Source organism: Stegodyphus dumicola, chromosome 3, assembly GCF_044657685.1.
Source record: "Stegodyphus dumicola isolate Sdum_Otavi_A_Nest chromosome 3, ASM4465768v1".
Taxonomy (NCBI): Eukaryota; Metazoa; Arthropoda; class Arachnida; order Araneae; family Eresidae; genus Stegodyphus; species Stegodyphus dumicola.
Genome location: NC_140770.1, coordinates 11,505,015 through 11,524,061, shown reverse-complemented (window position 1 = coordinate 11,524,061; position 19,047 = coordinate 11,505,015). Strand labels below are relative to the sequence as shown.

Sequence of the window (19,047 nt, the reverse complement as noted above, 5' to 3'; positions counted from 1 at the left end):
ATCTTTTAACAGCACTTAGTACAATACTGAGAAAGACTTCAGAATCAGGTGTGTTGAAAAATAATTTTTCTGTTGAATAATTCACATGGTAACATGTCAGTTGAATAATTCATGCGAGATTAAAAATATGAAATAAGAAAATAATAAACTTGTAAAATCATCAGTCAATGATTAAATGAATGTTTAATAAAAGTAAGCTTTTATTTAAAACCTGTAAAATCATCAGAAAAATAAAAGAAGAAAAATAATTTAATGTATATTTTATTGGGAACAGGAGATTAAATGATACTTTTTATGAAATTTGTCTGCAGTTTTATATCACAAATAATTAAAATATCTAATAAAAGTAAGCCTGAATAATTGCATTGTCAAAATTATACGCCATTATTAATTTTAGAAATTCGTTAAGAGCACCACATGCTTTTAATTATTATTGATTAAAATTGTAGATGAATTTTGTAGAGAGAATTATTTAATCTCTTATTTCTATTAAATTATATGATAAATTAATTTTTTTTTTACTTTTAATTCATTACTTACTTTAAGAATTGTAAATTACTGCTTATTTTATAAAAACTTTAAAAAAAAATGTTTCTATAGTTATATTTCTGATTATGTATTTATGTGAATAAAAACTTTGAGCTTCTGGTAAGAATTACAAAACTTGAACTACATAGAATTTTGGAGAATCAGAATTTTTTTATGCTGCCCAGAGACCAGCTAGTTGAATTTTTAGTTGTTGCTTTAAACATCCTTTCCAAGAAACACAACTGTAAATAACTAACTCTCTGATGATTTGATGAGCAAGCCTTTTCAATTTCTGTACCATTTGTCAGATAATAACAATTTGTTCTCATCCAAATAATCATAACTAATAATTGAAAAAAGTATCAATCTTTTTTATATTTATTTTATGATATTTTGTGTTTTTTAGTTTATTTTTAAAGTTGTTATTATTTTGCACACTTTTTTAATGTGCAGGCTATGCTAATGTGAAGGAAATGGTACAAAGCCATGCATATAAATTCGTAACTGCCTTTTCAATATAAAACAGTACAGTAAACCAGTTGTTAAGCTATTTTAACTTTAAGGTTCTGCTAGAAATTATATTTTTTACTTAAAATATTTACTAGTCTAGTAAGCCAGTTGTTTATTTGAACCATCACTCTTAGCTTTATACAGTCAAAAGTCACTAATTCGGACACCCATAATCCGGAATGATCTATAATCCGGACCTCAAAGCTACAAACTTTCTGCACATGCGTCGCATTCACGCATGCGCACAGGCGTTTACGAGTGCACGTAAGACCTTTACGGCTGCAAATATGTTTGTGCGCATGCGCGTGTAATGTGTAACAGAGGTATAAGCTAAGCTAAAATTATCTAATTCAGTTAATGTTACATATTGCGGTGTACCTTAATCTTCGAATTGGATCCGGCTTATTATTTTTTGCAGACTGTTAGAGCAATTTCATAAAGGTAAGCTTGAACTTCGATTATGTCAAATAGAATTTCTGATATATATTTACTAATATGTAATTTGTATCTACAAAGCGAAAGTATGTTTTGAAATTCGAAATCTGTTTATCAATTTGGCGGATTGGAAGTTGATTTGTCAGCACTATCCTTATCTTCAGGGCAGATGTTTTTATTTTATTTGGCTTATAATTCCTTACTAAGTGTAGTATTTCATCTCTATATGATTTAAATCAGGTTCCTCGTCATTATAATTTGCTTCCGATAGTGAAGAAAGTGACCCAGAGGTTATTGAAAACGAAAACATTTCGATTGACAAATTAGTCGGTATTCTCCACACAGCAATTATAGGACTTGAACAGCGGAACTTTGTAACTAAACAAGAAATTATGTCTGTTTAATAGAATTAAAGAGAAAGTATTATCACATGAAACGAAGCAACTTACATTGAAAGAAATGTTTAATAAAGTCAACAAATAAATAGTAAGCTTTTTCTTTTTGCAAATTTTGATACCCTTTAGATCATAATTGTTCTTTATTTCATAAATTACAGTTTCATATTTTTAATTTTGTAATTTCTGCATGCCATCTTACCAGATTTAAACTGATGATCTATAATCCAGAAAAATCGATAATCCGGAATCGCCGAAGTCCCGACTAGTCTGGATTAACGACTTTTGACTGTATACCTTTATACAGCAGAGGTTCATCTAAAGCAACAACAGAGATGCAATTAAGAAATTATATTTCTCATTCAAACTGTGATTAAATTAAATACTAGGTAAAGGTAATCCCTTCAGCCTAGGTATCGACTAGTCTGATTCACACTGTATCATTATTAGCAGTGATGCCACAAATGTGAATTTGATTTATAGGCAAGTGAATTAAAGACTGTGTGTTTGTGAATAAGTTGTAAAGAACTTCCTTCAAGACCAGTTTTTAACTCAGTATTTTTGAATGTGTCCATCTTGAATGGCCTGTGCAATGCTAATGATGTGAGTAATTTGGAACCTAAACTTAAAATTTTAAGAACTAAAACTTTTCTGACATAACCAAAACCTTCCTTTTGGCGATCTTCTATTTTAGATAAATGCACACCGTTAGCTTCTTTTGTTCCTCTTAGTTTTCTTCTTCTTCTTGGACACAATTTTCTTCTATTTTAGATAAATGCACACCGTTAGCTTCTTTTGTTCCTCTTAGTTTTCTTCTTCTTCTTGGACACAATTTTAATGGGCTTTCTTCCTATCGCAACAGTATGAAAAGTGTAAATGTTCTGGAAATAGGCATGATTAGAGTGCCAAATGATTTGTGGCCACAAATGTCAATTTAAATAAAAATGGAATTTAATCCACCTCGACTGCAAAGTTTCTTGGTCAATAGAGATTCAACATTTTCGTATTTCAGAATTATTCTTCAATATGGATCTACACCATCAGTGTTTCTGTGTCTTGATGTTCCTACATGAGTACTTCTAAATTTGTTTTCACTACATATATATAAGGGCAATGGTGGACAGCGAGTTAGATTAATTATATGCAAATTGAACAGAAAAAAGTTGAAAAAGAAAACTGTTTTCTAAAATTCAAAGTCAATTTGAGCCATATGTGAGAGTTGTTTGGTTAAGTATAATTTTCAATTTATTTATTTAATGTTTTTCTTGGAAGTACCATTTTTTGTGTACCTACCTACCTGTAAAGCTACCTTTTAATCTCATATATTCATATATTTTGTGTCTAGGACTCAAGGCTGAATTACAAGCACTGAAAGATAGCTTGGTGCTTGAGCAACAAACTGTGATAACCAAAGAGCAAGATTATCAACAAAACTTGATAACTGCCAGACAGCAATTTTGGAAACAAATTAATGAGCTTAATCAGGAAAAGTAAGTGATAATCATCATCAATTATTATTATTTCAATAATAAGAAATTTCACTTTAAAGGCTTTTGAGTACTTTCTTTCATTGTAAAATGGGATTGATTGATTTTTAGAAAATAAATAGTGTCCATAAAATTCCTCCCTTGCCCTAGCCAAATTTAAATGAATGCAATGGAACTGGTTTAAGTATACCATCTGAAGTATGTTGGAATTCAATACAAGGACTGTTAAAAAGATATCAAACTTTTTAAATTGCACTCCAACAGTTGCATATGGCTGATTCTGAACACCATGCACAACTAGTGGTAAGTAATATATCGCCTTCTACTAGATTCCAATTTATGCACTTGGGGAGTAATTACCATTTGAGCCAAAGTCGGGCATAGGTTGTTTGTTGAATGAGTGAAAATGTAGAAATGAAGGATTTGGTGGAGTAATGTATATGCATGAATTTTGTGCAAAACTTTAGGAAAACTCTCATGAAAGCATTTCAAATGCTTAACCAGCACACTAAGATGATTGCATGAGCTGAACGCCATACTATGATTGATTTCAACATTTTAAAGAGGCCAGAAGATAAAATGACTGAACAACCTTTCCACCTTAGCAGATGACCGACAAATTATGAATTTGTCCCACAGAGTAAGACACTAAACAAGGAAGTCTACCAGAGAATTCTAACACAACTGAGAGATGCTGTGCACAGGAAGAGACTGAACTATGGGGGGGGGGCAGTCAGTCTTGGATGTTGCATCATAACCATGCTCCACCACATGCAATGTTCCTTGTTACCAATAATCTAACAAAACATTGTACTTCCATTATATCTATTATGTCCCACCTATTCTATTCTTTGACTTGGTTCAAGCAGACTTTTTACTGTTTCCCAAACTTAAAACCGCTTTGTGAAAGGATATGGTTTTTACCAAGCCATCAGCCTCAGCTGCCGAAATGCAAATGACCAAAATAAGATATAGTGATTAGATAAGATAAGAATGGCTGGAAAGAATGAATTATAGTGGCTTCCAAAAGTGTTCGTACACTTATGATTTTCATTGAAATAGGTGAAATAGGGCTCTATCCATTAATTAAAAGTAAACTTTCTGAATGAGATTTTAATAATAAGATCTATAATCTATTCATAACAGAATGACATGAAATATTTTTAAAATATAGTTAAACTTTATTTTTAAGAAATTAATAATCAGAAAATGGCAAACATTTTATCTCACAAAAGTCTTTGTACACTTCAAAAAAATCTTGACATATTGGTAAATATTAATATAATTTTTTTGTTAAATTAATATTTGGCATCCACAACAACTTTTAAACGTCTGGGAATAGATTTTACTTTTTTTGGGGGGGGGTAATTTTTGTATCAATGTTCATCCATTCTTCCATCATGGCTGTTTTGAGTTTGCTTTTCGTTTTGATGTCATGTTTTCGTACTCTAACCTCCAGCTTATTCCAAATGTGTTCTATGGGGTTTAAATCTGGCGACTGAGGTGGTGTTTTCAAAACCTGTGGACAATTATAGAGACACTACAGGCGAACGTTGAGAGCCGTATACTTAGGATCGTTATCATGATTAAAAATAAAGTTGTTTCCAATACCAAAATTTTGGGCTGATAATTTTAAATTGTCTCCTAAAATATTTAAATAAAGGGAATAATTCATTATGCTATCAATAAATACCAAATTACCTAGTCCTGATGCTGTCATGCCCCCCACAAGAACACTTCCATCGCCATGCTTAACTGTTCCAACTAAGTTCTTAGAATGAAGTTCTTCATTTTTTCTTCTCCATACAGTTATTCGACCATCTGAACCAAAAATGTTAAATTTGCTTTCGTCAGCAAATAGGACATTATTCCAGTATGTTTCGGGTGTATTTATCATTGATTTTGCAAATGAAAGCCTAAGCTTTCTGTTTTTCTCACTAACAATTTTTTTTTTTTTTAACGGGAAAAACACCCATGTAATCCAGCTTCTTTGAGAACTCGTCAAACAATTTAATGTGAAATTGAAGTAGGAAACTTTACATTAAATTCTGCAGAAACTTTTACAGCACTCAAACGTGGGTTTTTCACTAATTTGCTAATAATAAATCTCTTATCACGTTTAGTTAACTTTCTCGGTCGATCTATTCTTACCTTATTTCCAATCCAATTTTCATCTTTAAAGTGTTTTATCACATACTGCACTGTAGAGTCGGATAAATTAACTAATTTAGCAATATTTCAAATTGATTTACCACTACTATGGTGAAAAATTATCAATTTTCGAATGCTGTTTGTAATTTCTTTATGACTGGGACCCATTTTTTGATAATAAATAGAATATTATGAAGTAAACAAAAAAAAATTAAAGCAAACAAATTTTTAAATGCCATCACAATGCAAAAATTAAAAAAAAGAGGCAAACTATAATTCATTTTGATTTTATCCAAAAATATTTCAGTGTACGAAGACTTTTGCGAGATAAAATGTTTGTCATTTTTTGATTATTAATTTCTTAAAAATAAAATTTCACTATATTTAAAAAATATTTCATGTTATTTTGTTATGAATAGATTATAGATCTTATTATTAAAATCTCATTCAGAAAGTTTACTTTTAATTAATGGATAGAGCCCTATTTCAATGAAAATCATAAGTGTACGAACACTTTTGTGAGGCACTGTATGTCCTTAAGGAAATTACGTTTTAGTTCTCATTTAATCAATAGATGGTGCCAATAGCTTAATGCCTCTCCAACCATTCTTATCTTATCTTATCTCGTTCATTTGGGCTTTGGCAACTGAGGATGATGGTTTGGTAAAAACCATCGAAACTAGTCCTGTGAAAATTTGCAAATATAATGCTGATTTTTGTTGTTTGACTTCTAAATTAATAGTGTAAGCTAAGTTTAAAAAAAGTCATAGGTACTCTTGTAATCTTGATAACCTTATAAACTTCCAAAAGTATATTACAAGTAACAGTTATTTCATGATTAAAGCTAAGCAAGAAACAATGGACAAAAGGTTTTTTCTTCATACATTCATGGAAGTTTTAGGAATATTCAAGTGTTCAATAATGAAAGTATCAGGTTACATTTATATCATACCTTTAGATTATATTAATTTACCTTTAGAAAGTATCAGGTTACATTTATAATTGATAATAATTGAACTGAGTTTTTGAATAATGATTATTTTCCTTATTAAATTGAAGAATGATCAATGAATTTAATGCGTTTTCCTATGAAATATTTATCTTACATATTTCTTAATGAAAATTTTTATTACGGTTACTAAAAGATAATTTTTTTAAACACGTAAACAAAAAGAAATGTAGAATGTAGAAAAAGAAAATGTAGTTGAAATGTAGTCTGATTATTTCATCATATTATGCTAAGAATAAAAAAGTGCCTTTCTTCTCTCTATGCATAAAAGAATAGAGAATGGTTTAAATTATTGCAAATAGGGATAAAAATTGTAGATATTGACTATTATCAAGAATAGTAATTATAAGGTTCAGAATAAGTATTTTCAGATATCAGGTTATGATGATATGATATTGAGCATCCACGAAAACTGTAAGTTAACGTAAACTATATATGCAAGGTTAAGTTTTTGTTTTTAACCTACCTAAAAACTAAAATTGAGTTTTACAACTGAGGTATTTTGAAAAACTTTAATTGTTAAATGCTTGAACTTGAAATTTTACTTATTTTATGTTTTTAATTTTTGAAAACTTGCATTATCTAACTTTAAAAATATAGCTTAAACACAGAAGCTTCAGTTAAAATATAAGTTTATTGCTAAGTCAACTTGATTGAAGAAACTTAACACAATATTGAAAATGTCTTAGGTGGAGCTGGGTAACTGAACTGCAATCCCTAATTTTGTGAGACATTCACAATGACCATTTGGCCACTCTCTAGAAGAATTTTCTCCAGTATTGTGGACTGGAACTCGGCCTTTCTGGCACTGCTTGCAGCCTACCTACTCTGCTTGACTGCTCTGTTTAATCTGATCCATACTATCACAGCTAGAATTTGGAGCTTTTATACTGGTGGCGGTTATCACTACTTCAACGGAATATGTGGATTTTTGGCCAATATTTGATATCAGCATATATTTGTATTTGCATAAGGATATCAACATTATTATTATTATTATTTATTTTCTCTTGCTGTTTGAAGTGCTGCGCAAGAATACGCTGACTGCCATGCCAAACATCCCAGGCCTAAATCCTGAAAAGGGCAGGGATGTTTGTGAGTGTCTGTATGTGCAAGGGGACACTCAAGCTACTCAGCAAGTTACAATCCTCTTGAGAGGTTGGTGGTAATTGAAGAAGGGTGGGAGATTCTCAGATCACCCCTCAGGATGTTGTTCCTCGAAATTCAAATTGGGGTCGAAGGTTAGCAATTAGCAAGGCCCAGAGATGCCTAATATGCCTATATGGATGTGCAAGAGCTGGCCTTACTTCAACCTGTACCTGTTATACAGGACTCTCAATACACTTGCAAGTATTTAGTATAATGCTTCTCATCCTGTTGTAATCAGCTTGAAAATTTTAGCAGTTTCGATTCATAGTCCTAACAATCAGTTTTATTATCTACTTCAGGTAACTACTGTAATACTGTTATAAAACCAGTCCTAAATTAAAAATGCTAATAGTCTCGAAAGCTAGTTCATTTTTTCAGTTACTTGGCTGATTTAGGAATTTATATTAATATTGCTGCTACCATGAATCTAGATTTAATGTATATTATTCCTTCAGAAGTTTTTGCATATTTCAGTTGTTCTTCACTATTGTATTTTTAAAAATTGCTAAATTTCATGGTATTCTTAAGAGGCCAACTTTTGCATTCTTTCTTTGATATGTTTTCTAGGGACAAACTAGAAAGGAAAATCAAAGAAATTGAAAGTAACAGAGATCAAGCTGTTTCACAATTAAATCATGAACTTCAAATTATGCAGCAAAAGTTACAACAGAGCTTTACATTGAAAACAGACCTTGAAAAAGAACTTGTGGCAATGAAGTAACAATTATTTTGATTTTACTATTTCTAATGCTTTCATCTCCTCATATATGTATGTCCTTCAAATTTCAGTTTGTGAATCCCTCAGGTTGTAAAGAAAGTTTCCAACAAAAAGTAAACATCAATTCAAAGCCAAAAATCTTTTACAGAACACTGTGTCTACTTATTATTCAAGTTATTTTTATCATATTTCCTGATCTTGTTATACCACTTGATTAATTTAAAATATCTCAAAATTTTACATGCCTGGTGCAAAAAAGCAAAGAAATCAGTTTGGTATCATTTCATCTCATCATTTTTATCAAGTTTTCAAACCATATTCATGTAATTTTATGTTGTGATCATAATTTTATACCTGGTTTGCTTCCTAGCATATACTTCAAAGTTTCATTGTTCATATTATTAGATCATTACTTTTGGTTGAATCAGGCAGCTCTTAAACACCACCTTTCAATTTTTATACTAATTTTAGCATGTATTCTATTCTGTGTCATCACCACCAAATATCTTCAGTAACTGTCCAAATGCATTTTTTGTATTCATACTATTTAAATATTTGTATAACAATATCAAATGCACTTCTGACAATGGCATAATTAATATCTGCCAAATCCCTTCTTTCATATACAACAATGTGCAACATTGGCATCATCATTTCCTATTTATGTTCTGTGATTAACTTCAACACACTATAAATTTTTGGAAATTTTCCGTACAACCTAATAACTATAGAATTTGCATTTTCTCTGTATTCTGTTTATTTTTATTTTCTCTTGCGAAGTTAAAAAGTTGTTTTAGTAGTTGCATTGTTTTCAAATTATTTTTTTTTTCATAAATACAATTTAAATATTATTTTATTAATGTTTCTTCCATTCCTGTGCTACATTCTGTCAGGTATTTGTTATTTATATTTTCAGTATTAATCATTATGACAGTACATAATAAAATAATGCAGTTTGCTTTTTATTTATTTATGTGAAATTTGATAATTCTATAAAACAAACTCTGTCTTTTTTTCTGAAGTGTAATGTATTTTCTTTCCTCTTCCCTTATACAGAGATGAGCTAGATAAAACATTAAAAAGCTCAGCTGTAGCAGCTGATGAAAATCTATCAAAAGAGAGTTGTTTAAACTATAGGAAAGAAATCCAGGAATTAAAAGAAAGAATTGATGTTTTAACTGCTAGAGGTAGTGATATTTCTCTAGAGAAAGAAAAAATACTAAGAGAAACTATAGCAGCAAGTATACCACAAGTGTGTAAAAATATATATTTTATCATGTTATCCTGTGTTTTTAGACATAAACTTACTTCAAATATGTACTTCTTTCATCAGTATCTCTGACTTGTATTTTGACCAAAACTCTTTAAACCTTTTCACTTTTAATTTGTAAATAAAGCTTGTTTTATATAATGTTGAAAGCAGAGCTCGATCTTTCTTTCAGCTTGTTTTCTGGGAAATATTTGTATTTTGTACATTACAGAATTTTCTTATGTGGGCAATTTTTTTTTTTTTTTTTTTTAGCTAACCCAGCAAAGCTATTATTATTTAAGCTATTATTAGAAATGATAATTTCTGGTAAACCTTAGATTATTTTAAATATGTACACACATGTATCTTTCCATATTATAAATAAGAAAGTAATTTTTGAAACCTAGAAAAAGTCGTAACAAACGCTTGCAGTATCCTGTCAAAATTCCAGAAACACTTTGTAATATGAGTTATAAAGTAAATTACAAAAACCATTTCAGACTACAGAAAAATTAGAAAAAGCTTCAAAAAAATTTTAATCTTCTCTGTACATCTTATTTCATATATATATATGTAATAGAAACAAACTTAGAAGTAATAAACAGCAGGATTTTTAATGTCATAGAATGCTAATCTATAATGAATAGGAAACTGGCAGCTGGGGCAGATAAAATTTTTATTTTATTTCAGCAAACAAAAATGGTCACAAACAACTTGGCACATTATTTTGTGCCTATTTTTAAGAGGTTTACGTTTTTGATAACTTTGCAGTAAGAAATGAAGCAACAGACAGCAGTCCAACTAGCTGAAGAGTAGTGAGCAAGTGTGTTATGTTCAGGGGTGAAATCTTAATTCAGACTGAGTTAGTTTTGGTTCTCAGTATATTTGATTGTATAATTAAACTACTTTAAAATTATTATTGGCTGTTTGAGTTCTATATACATCATCAGAATATGTAAGAGCCATATGACATGGATTAATCTCAAAATGACGCAGTGCAAAGAGAGATTACTACTTTTAGAATAGAGAAGGAAAATTAATTTACGCTGCTAATTTAAATTTGATCTTTTACATATTCTTTATTTTTCTTACACGTGTGTGTGCTGGTATCCGTTGTTACGAATTCCACAACTGAGGCAAAAGAAGCTACTTTAAAATGTGTATGTAGTCTCAAGCAATCAGGTATTAACCTTTGTACTGCCAATTACACATATGCTATTATTCTGTTGTGTTTAACAGCACAACTTCTGTTGTGTTTTAATAACACACTTTAATTTATAATTTTGTGGCATTAGATATGCAGATAGCATTTTCATACAGATAGTTGCTAAAAATACTTTAATAATATTTACTTGCAGTTTTATTACTTTATGATAGTAATACATAAAAAATTGTTGGAGTGGAAATGTTTTTTTAAGTTACATACAAATTTTAATATTTCACTCTTAAATTTTTCTGATTCCTGAATATGATCTGACACTTTGAAATTAAATATCTTGATGAATTATTATTTCTTGTTTTACCAGAATCAGACTTTTTGCATTTTATTTTTTATATATAAAAAATAAAATTTTATATATTTTAAGTATAAACTTTTTTTAAATATATGAATAACTATATATTCTGAGAGAAATCATATAAATGTCAGGTATCATAATTTTTACAAAATTGACTTTTTTAATATGAAAATGTGATAGCTTGAATATTTTCTTTATTTAAGACACTTTGTAATTGGACGTATATGTTTATGACTAACATTTGCCAAAATAAAGGTCACATCTTTTATAGACATGGTTAATATTTTGATGATAGGATGGTCTGTACTGAATTAATTTTGCAGTTTTACCAGAGTTTACCAGGTGCCTTCATGAAAACTGGGATGGAGTTGCACTGTTAATGGGGTGGGTCTATACCTGCACAACCTATGAATTTCTGGTGTCCCACCCACTTATACCTGTACATTTTCTGTCATTTACATATTTGCTTAAAAATATTTATATGATAAATTTGAGTGTTTTTTGGTGATTTTTCTAGATTCATGAATATTTTGTATGCAAAATATATTACAGATTTCAAAACATATTTATGTTGGTAAATTATAATTTTCAGCAGTATAAACAGGAAATTGTTCAGTTTCCTCCCATTATTCCTTTCTATATCACAATTCTCAATATCAGATTTATTCTGATAATCTGTGTATTGAAAGTTCCTCTGATCTGTTTTTCCATTAGGGTATAGGCAGATCCAGATTCATTTACTATTTAATAAGTATTTTTTAAAATTTCTTTTTGAAACTAGGTTCTAAATTTTGTATACTTTTACACTGAAATGGGATAATTTTGCTTGGAATTTTTATTTTTATGTGTTATGTAACTCATCTGTGTTTACTATTATGTTAACTGGCCTTTACAGTGGCCATCACTTCACATGTTGTGGTGGTATAATGGTCAACTTCCTTAACAATGATAAGCTTAAACAGTTATTCTTTTGCAAATAAATAAACAACCCTTTCACTGATGCTATCAGTGGATCATAATTGGATGCTACCTTTATATGCTGAACATTTTTGAAAAGCCCTAGAGAGTTTGCATAGCTAGAATATACTTTCTCAAATATTGTCCAGCCTATATAGCTGTTTGTGTATAAATTAGGAAAATGTTTTATAAAATTTAAAAAAAAAAAAATTAAGACTATCATAACTTTTTTAACTATTTTTCTTATTACGTACCACTTATTACAAGTGTGATGTGAGCTAAAATAGTACATTGATGTGAAATGTTTAATTGAGTAAACCATTCATACAATGTAAAATCTATCAGTTTAATATTTTGATTTCAAAAGGAAGTTATGAATGCATGATGCGATTAGAGCCAAATATATTTTGGGTTTATGACTATTAATTATCAAAAACATTTTACGCATGAAAATTACATGAAATGTAATCAGTTTTGTTTTCATACAAATCATTATAAAATATTTATGTTATAAAATGAAATTTTTTATGTTATATGGATGAAAGAATTATAATATGTTATCTTGTAATTTTGAGAATTGAAGTTGAATATATAGTTGTGTTTTAATAAGAATTTAATCTGTGTAATTTATGTATTAGCATGTGCATGGGAATGAAAATGAAATTCTGCAGCTCAAATTAAGTTGGGAACAGCAGAAACTCCAGTTTCACCAGCGTCTTGAAGAATTAGAATCTCAACTAAAAGAAACAAAAAATTCTTATGCAGCTGAGAAAAGAGAATTAGAATTTGTAAGAATTAAAAACATGAATCATTCTTTTTATAAATTATTACATACATCTTTTTATTTTTCTATCATATTAAAAGTTATTATGCATTTCTTACTAATTTTTACTTGCTGTCGTTTCTATTATATAATTATTATTTTTTAATAATTTTTTTTTTTTTTTTTTTTTTTTTTTTTAACTGAAGTCAGTTTCAGCCTTTTTTCCCTCTTATTATTGAAAGTCTTGTTTGCTTCTTGAAATACTGCAACATTTTGACATATATAATTTAATTTTTAATATTTGTGCTTTTTATTTTTAAAAGAATTTCCTTCAGCATATTATTATTGTATTGTATCTACTAATTTTAAGTATCAACAGGCAGATGATGAATGCATCTAACCTCTTTATGTAATTGTCAAATAACAGTATATACAGAGGGATTTACTGCAATAAAATATATAATGCAGCCATTAATAAATCTTGAAAATAATATCTTTGATCTACTTGGATGCATCATTCAAGGTTGACTAAGAATGTATAGGAATGTTTCCCTGATGCATCTCAACACAATCTATGAGATAGTATCCAAGTACAGTTATACTTGCACTTTCTATTGCACCATCTTATTGAATCCAAATTCTATCTCCCAACTGCTGTGACTATATGTCTGACATTCATCACTGTTCTGCTGCAACACCCAGTAAGCAGCTGTGAGAAAGGCTGTTCTAATGAAGGCTTCCACTAATGAAGGCATGAAGGCAATTCATAGCTGCAGTGGCCAGTGGCCTAGGTAATTGCCTGACTGTTAGCTCTTCACAGATGTAGTATGCCATGTAAAGTCTTCTTGTCTGTTTTGGAATCATACACTGTAGACCGAAGCTAAAAAGACTGAGTAGCGAATTCTCGCTAGGTCTTTGAAGAACAGATACTGCAGAATAAGTTTTAAGTAACCTTTTTATTTGAACTAAAAAAAAATTGCACTTACTCGGTGCTTACAATTTACCACCACTTTGTCGCTAAGTAACTCTATAACACAAAATAAAAATGTAAAATCACAATAAAGTAAGATAGGATACACAACTGGTTCCTTATTTATCTAAACTGCTAAATCAGCTGCACACAGCAAAGCTAAACCTAGAATATCAATATATTCTGAAGAGGATCGCTAACACCAACTATTAACATGCAGAACTATTTCAAACACAAAGCATAAATTTGGAACTCCCCCCTTCCTCCTCCTGCTACTCATGAACTCTTAAAACCACTGCTTAAATACTGCTTCCAGACTCACTTTGAATTTGCATACATGTTTTTAAAATTTACACTCTGTTGAGAAACTGAAATCAGAAGAGAAAGGAAAGTTTCACAAACTAAAAATAATTGTTTAGAATAAAATAAGGTCTTTACAGCCAGTTAACATTGATAGACTCAATATGTGCTACCCTGTATATATATCAGAGGTTCTATGTGATCTGCAAAATAAACAGGCTGATAATAAGGAACTGACTTTTATTACAGCTTCATAGCAGTTATTACATTTAATAGAAGAATAAATATAATCCATTGTGATTGGTAATATTGACCCAAAAAAAGAATTAATTCCATAACTTTGATTTCAAAGTACTGTTTCATCAAAAGCACAAACGTTCAATACTTCTTGTACAATATACCAATATACATAACATTTAATATCAAAAACTGTTTTAAAATTGCGAGCTCTTTCATCAAGATGTGTGCATCTAAAAGTTTGGATTTTTAAAACTCTCTTGATTTCACCAGTATCTTTTTTATTGATTTCTCATGAAAAAGAAATTTCTAGAATCTTTCTATAACTTTGGTTCTTGTTAGCCATGCATTCATTCCAAACTGAATATTTCTAGAAACTTTGAAGTATCTCACTTTGTTAAATTTGTCACTGAGGCCATTAGTTTCAAGGTCTGATATTTCCAGTCATATAGATGCTATTTACAAGCTTTGAAAAATGGTGTGTTGGGTTTTTCACAAAATAAACATTAATTAAAAAAAGGCTATGCATATAAATGCAGAAAAATCACATTCAAATTAAAAATATAAGGAAAGTCGAAGAAATATGACTGAATTTACAAGAATATAAAATTCAGAATAAATGCATATTAAATCAAAATAACAAAAAACTAATGCAAATAAATGTAGATCATTTCTTTTTTCTAATTTTGTATACATTTTATGTGTATCATACTGGGGAACTTTTTATTGTGCTCTGTAAATGTACATAGACATTTATTAGGTTTATGTTGTTTTATCTTCTTATCTGTGTAAAATAAATTTCCATTAATATTCAGTATTATATTTTTCAGAAAATGAAGCAATATTCTACCTTTATTTCAAAGCTTAGGAAAAAACTTGAAGATCAGAAAACCCGTAATGAAGAACTGGAATTACAAAATGAGGAGTTGGAGTAAGTATATTTGATATGTGTGTGGAATAAGTATGTAGTGTATCTATTAGTGTCACTCTAGAAATCATAGAAAAATCATAGCACAATAATGCTTTTACATCACTTTGTTTCCTTTTCTTTCATAATTTATTCTGTGTTAGATAAATTGCAATTGTTGCCGCAAATTATCATCTACAGACATAAAAAGAGTTCAAATTTACACATCAAACAAATAATTTTCTTTTAGCATATATTATCTGTTTGCCTCCAAAAATTTCAGTTACCTACATATTTATGCTTTTAAAAAGACAAAAAGTTGAATTACTTTTATCTTCTTCCTAAATTTTGATCCTTCTTCCTTAAATTTTGATCAGCTTTATTCAGTTAAAGTATTTTCTCTGTTGCAAATCTATATTTATTTATTTATTTTTGATGAATTTTGTAATACTTTCCAAGATACTAAAATAGTCTGTCATAATAAGAAGCTTTCAGATAACCAAATTTTTAAAAATATCCAGTCCGATAAGGAATAAATGATCCTGCAAATAAATCATTTAAAAGTAGAAAAGGACTGATTGGTACTTGATAAGAAAAATTATTTTAATTTTGAAAAAATAAGTTATGAGGTGTTAATCACAATTAGTTATGAGGGGTTAATCACAATTATTATTATGTGTTGACATTAAATTTTTGAAATTCTTTTCAGTTTCAATATTTAATAATAATAAAAGACAATAAATTACTTAGCATAAACATTATAGGTTAGACCTTTCTTTTGAAATCTGCATCTATTTCTGAAATACATATTTATAATTATGAATGATCATTTTATGCATGAAAATATTAATCTGACTGATGAATTTATCTTTAATTTTCTCTTAAAATCTTTCTACAAAAATGGCTTGTAATCTACTGGCATAATGCACATTGCAGGAATACTTTGTCTAAAGATTAAAAGAATTGCATTATTTTCAGATCCTAATTTTGTGTGGATAAAAAAACTATGCATCACTGCTTTGGCATCTGCACTATTTAGAATTTCATTTTTAGTGTATTGCCAGGTTCTTCATATCAAATGAAGAAGCTTCTTTGTATTTTTCATTTTAATTTTTGTCACAATAAGTTAACATTGAAATCTGTATATTCTGCAGCATTGTCATCACATTCTGAAAATGTAAAAATATTTTCTTTTTTTAGCTATTTTGTGTTAGATAAATCCTTATTTCATCATCTTCCTTTTTAATACTATTTGCTAGATTGGTATGCTGAAAGCAGTTTCAGATGATGGTTAATACAATCAACATCTTTGGTGTACCTCTTTTAAATATATTAAATGCATTTTCCCCTTCCACCTTCAATTATGACAGATTAAGCTTTTTTTTTTTTTTTTTTTTTTTTTTTTTTTTTTTTTTTTTTTTTTGGTAGCATGACAGAATTTGCATTGGAGGGAAGGAAAACAAATTTAATCTCTTGAAACTATCAGCTTTGTGTATTTCTGTGCTTAGTATCATGTTTGATTTTTTTACCTTAATATTCAGTTTTATACTTATGTATAAAACTGAATATTAAGTATTATATTATTATATGTATTATCCTGTCTGTAAGTATAATGAAAGAAAATATAGGTACAATTTGTAAAAGAATTTCTGTTAAGTTTGCACAAAGAACTAAATTTTATGCACAAGTTTCTTATCTTAGTGATAACAGGTACACAGTCATAGAAATGTTACACATATGAGTCAGGCATATAGAAAGTAATCTTCTGTGTTTAATTACATTTGGGTGGTAGGATTTTTATTTATTTATTTATTTTTAGTCCAAAGGGTGTTAGCTGAGAAGGGCTATTAATTTCGTTTTGGCATTTTGTGTCGAAAACTTTAAATATCAATTTCACTTTTCAAATTGTTGCCACAAAATGTTATTGTCCTGTGTTATGTTTAAAGAAATTAAATAATGAAGAATCTACATAAATGTATGTATATTTCCCGCATTGTGATAAAACAATGGTATCTAGAGCTATCGAATTTTGTATAACATTAATCCTTCACCGAATATGGGCATCTGGAAGCCCAAATTTTGAATTTGTTTTATTATTGATTTCATATTTTGTAATACTTTGACGAATTTTTGATCAACAAACTCAACGATTCCAAAGTGAGCAATGGCAGCACTGGAAAAAGAAGTCTTTCCTTCATGCAAGACCAACAATATTACAAACAAACAATAACTACTATATAACAGTTGTGTCGGGAATAGCATCCACATGTAAACATTTGGCAAGTCCAGACAGTCTATGGCAGTTAATTTTTCAGGCAGAGTCCTCCTTTCTTTACTTTATCTAACACAAGATTCTGTTTTATTCTAGCAGTGATTCATAGCAATTTGATTGCTTCTTTTCTTAAATTTAAGTAGTTCCTAACAGACTACTCTTTCCCTGAACAACATCCAAGCATACTTGTGAACTTTGCAAAGCTCTTAGCCATCTATTTGGCTGCATTCCCAAGGCTTGGTGGAGCAGATAATAGATGGTTTCTGCCAGTCGGGCCAAGTCTGTGAGGCCAATTCCAGATCGGTGATTTTCCTTGGTGGCGCTCACTCACTTACTTTTATATGTGCATTAATTAAGGCTATTTATCAAATGTAAAATTCTTCACTTCTTGCAAAAAAGTTCTTTATTTCTCCTTCATAGCTCTTTTAGGATTTCCAGTGTCACTCATGTCATATTGTTGATTTTTATAGGAATTGGGAAGACTCTCATTTTTAAAGTGTATCATCTTTTGATATTTTTCATCCCCAAAAGCAGGCTAGAATAATACATTATCTATTTTCTTAATGCAAGACCAACAAAATTATAAACAGATTAGAAAATGTTGTAAATATCTGTATGTAGCCACATAAAAGAACTGCACTTTTTATTTTTGAGATTTTTCCAGTAGTGTGCTTTTTACCTTTAAAATCCAAGGTTTAGTTTGACATCATCTTTTCAAATATCCCAGCTTTATTAGGATCGAAACTATACATGTATCTTTTATTGCAATGAACACAAAACATCAGCCAAATACAATTTTCTCTGTGTAGCAACATAAGGTGCTGAAACTCTCAGCTTCACTGATAATTCTTCTTAAAAAATCTTCTTCTACAGTCAAAAGTTGTTAATTCGGACTCGTCGGGACTTCGGCGATTCCGGATTATAGATCATCAGTTTAAATCGCGTAAGATGGCATGCAGAAATTCTAAAATTAAAAATATGAAACCGTAATTTATGAAATAAAGAACAATTATGATCTAAAGGGTATCAAAATTTACAAAAAAAAAAAAAAAAATAGCTTAATATTTATTTGTTTACTTTATTAAACATTTCTTTCAATGTAAGTTGTTTAAGTTGCTTCGTTTTATGTGATAATACTTTCTCTTTAATTCTATATAAACAGACATAATTTTTTGTTCAGTTACAAAGTTCCGCTGTTCAAGTCCCGTTAATTGCTGTGCCGAGAATACCGACTAACTTGTCAATCGAAATTTTTTCGTTTTCACTAACCTCTCTGTCACATTCTTCATGTCTTTATCCATTTTTTGCAGCAATTCCACTTTTTCTTTGATGGACATCGAAACATACTTTCGTTTTGTACGATCCTTTGGGAGCTCCAGAATCGGAAATTCTATTTGACATAATCGAAAGTTCAAGTTTACTTTTATAGTATTGCTCTTACAGTCTGCAAACGATAATAAGTGGGATCCAATTCGAAAATTAAGGAACAACGC

At 29.5% G+C, this 19,047-nt stretch overlaps 1 protein-coding gene across 2 annotated transcripts in view; it reads left to right on the top strand.

The window, feature by feature from the left end:
- Positions 1-19,047, top strand: part of LOC118202277 (uncharacterized) — a 61,360-nt gene that overhangs the window by 25,481 nt on the left and 16,832 nt on the right. For both annotated transcript variants that reach the window (XM_035374432.2, XM_035374433.2), the window contains exons 6-10: positions 3,214-3,358; positions 8,232-8,381; positions 9,439-9,634; positions 12,744-12,893; positions 15,206-15,306. In XM_035374432.2, coding sequence (XP_035230323.2) covers positions 3,214-3,358; positions 8,232-8,381; positions 9,439-9,634; positions 12,744-12,893; positions 15,206-15,306 — 742 coding nt within the window. The remainder of the gene's footprint in view (positions 1-3,213; positions 3,359-8,231; positions 8,382-9,438; positions 9,635-12,743; positions 12,894-15,205; positions 15,307-19,047) is intronic.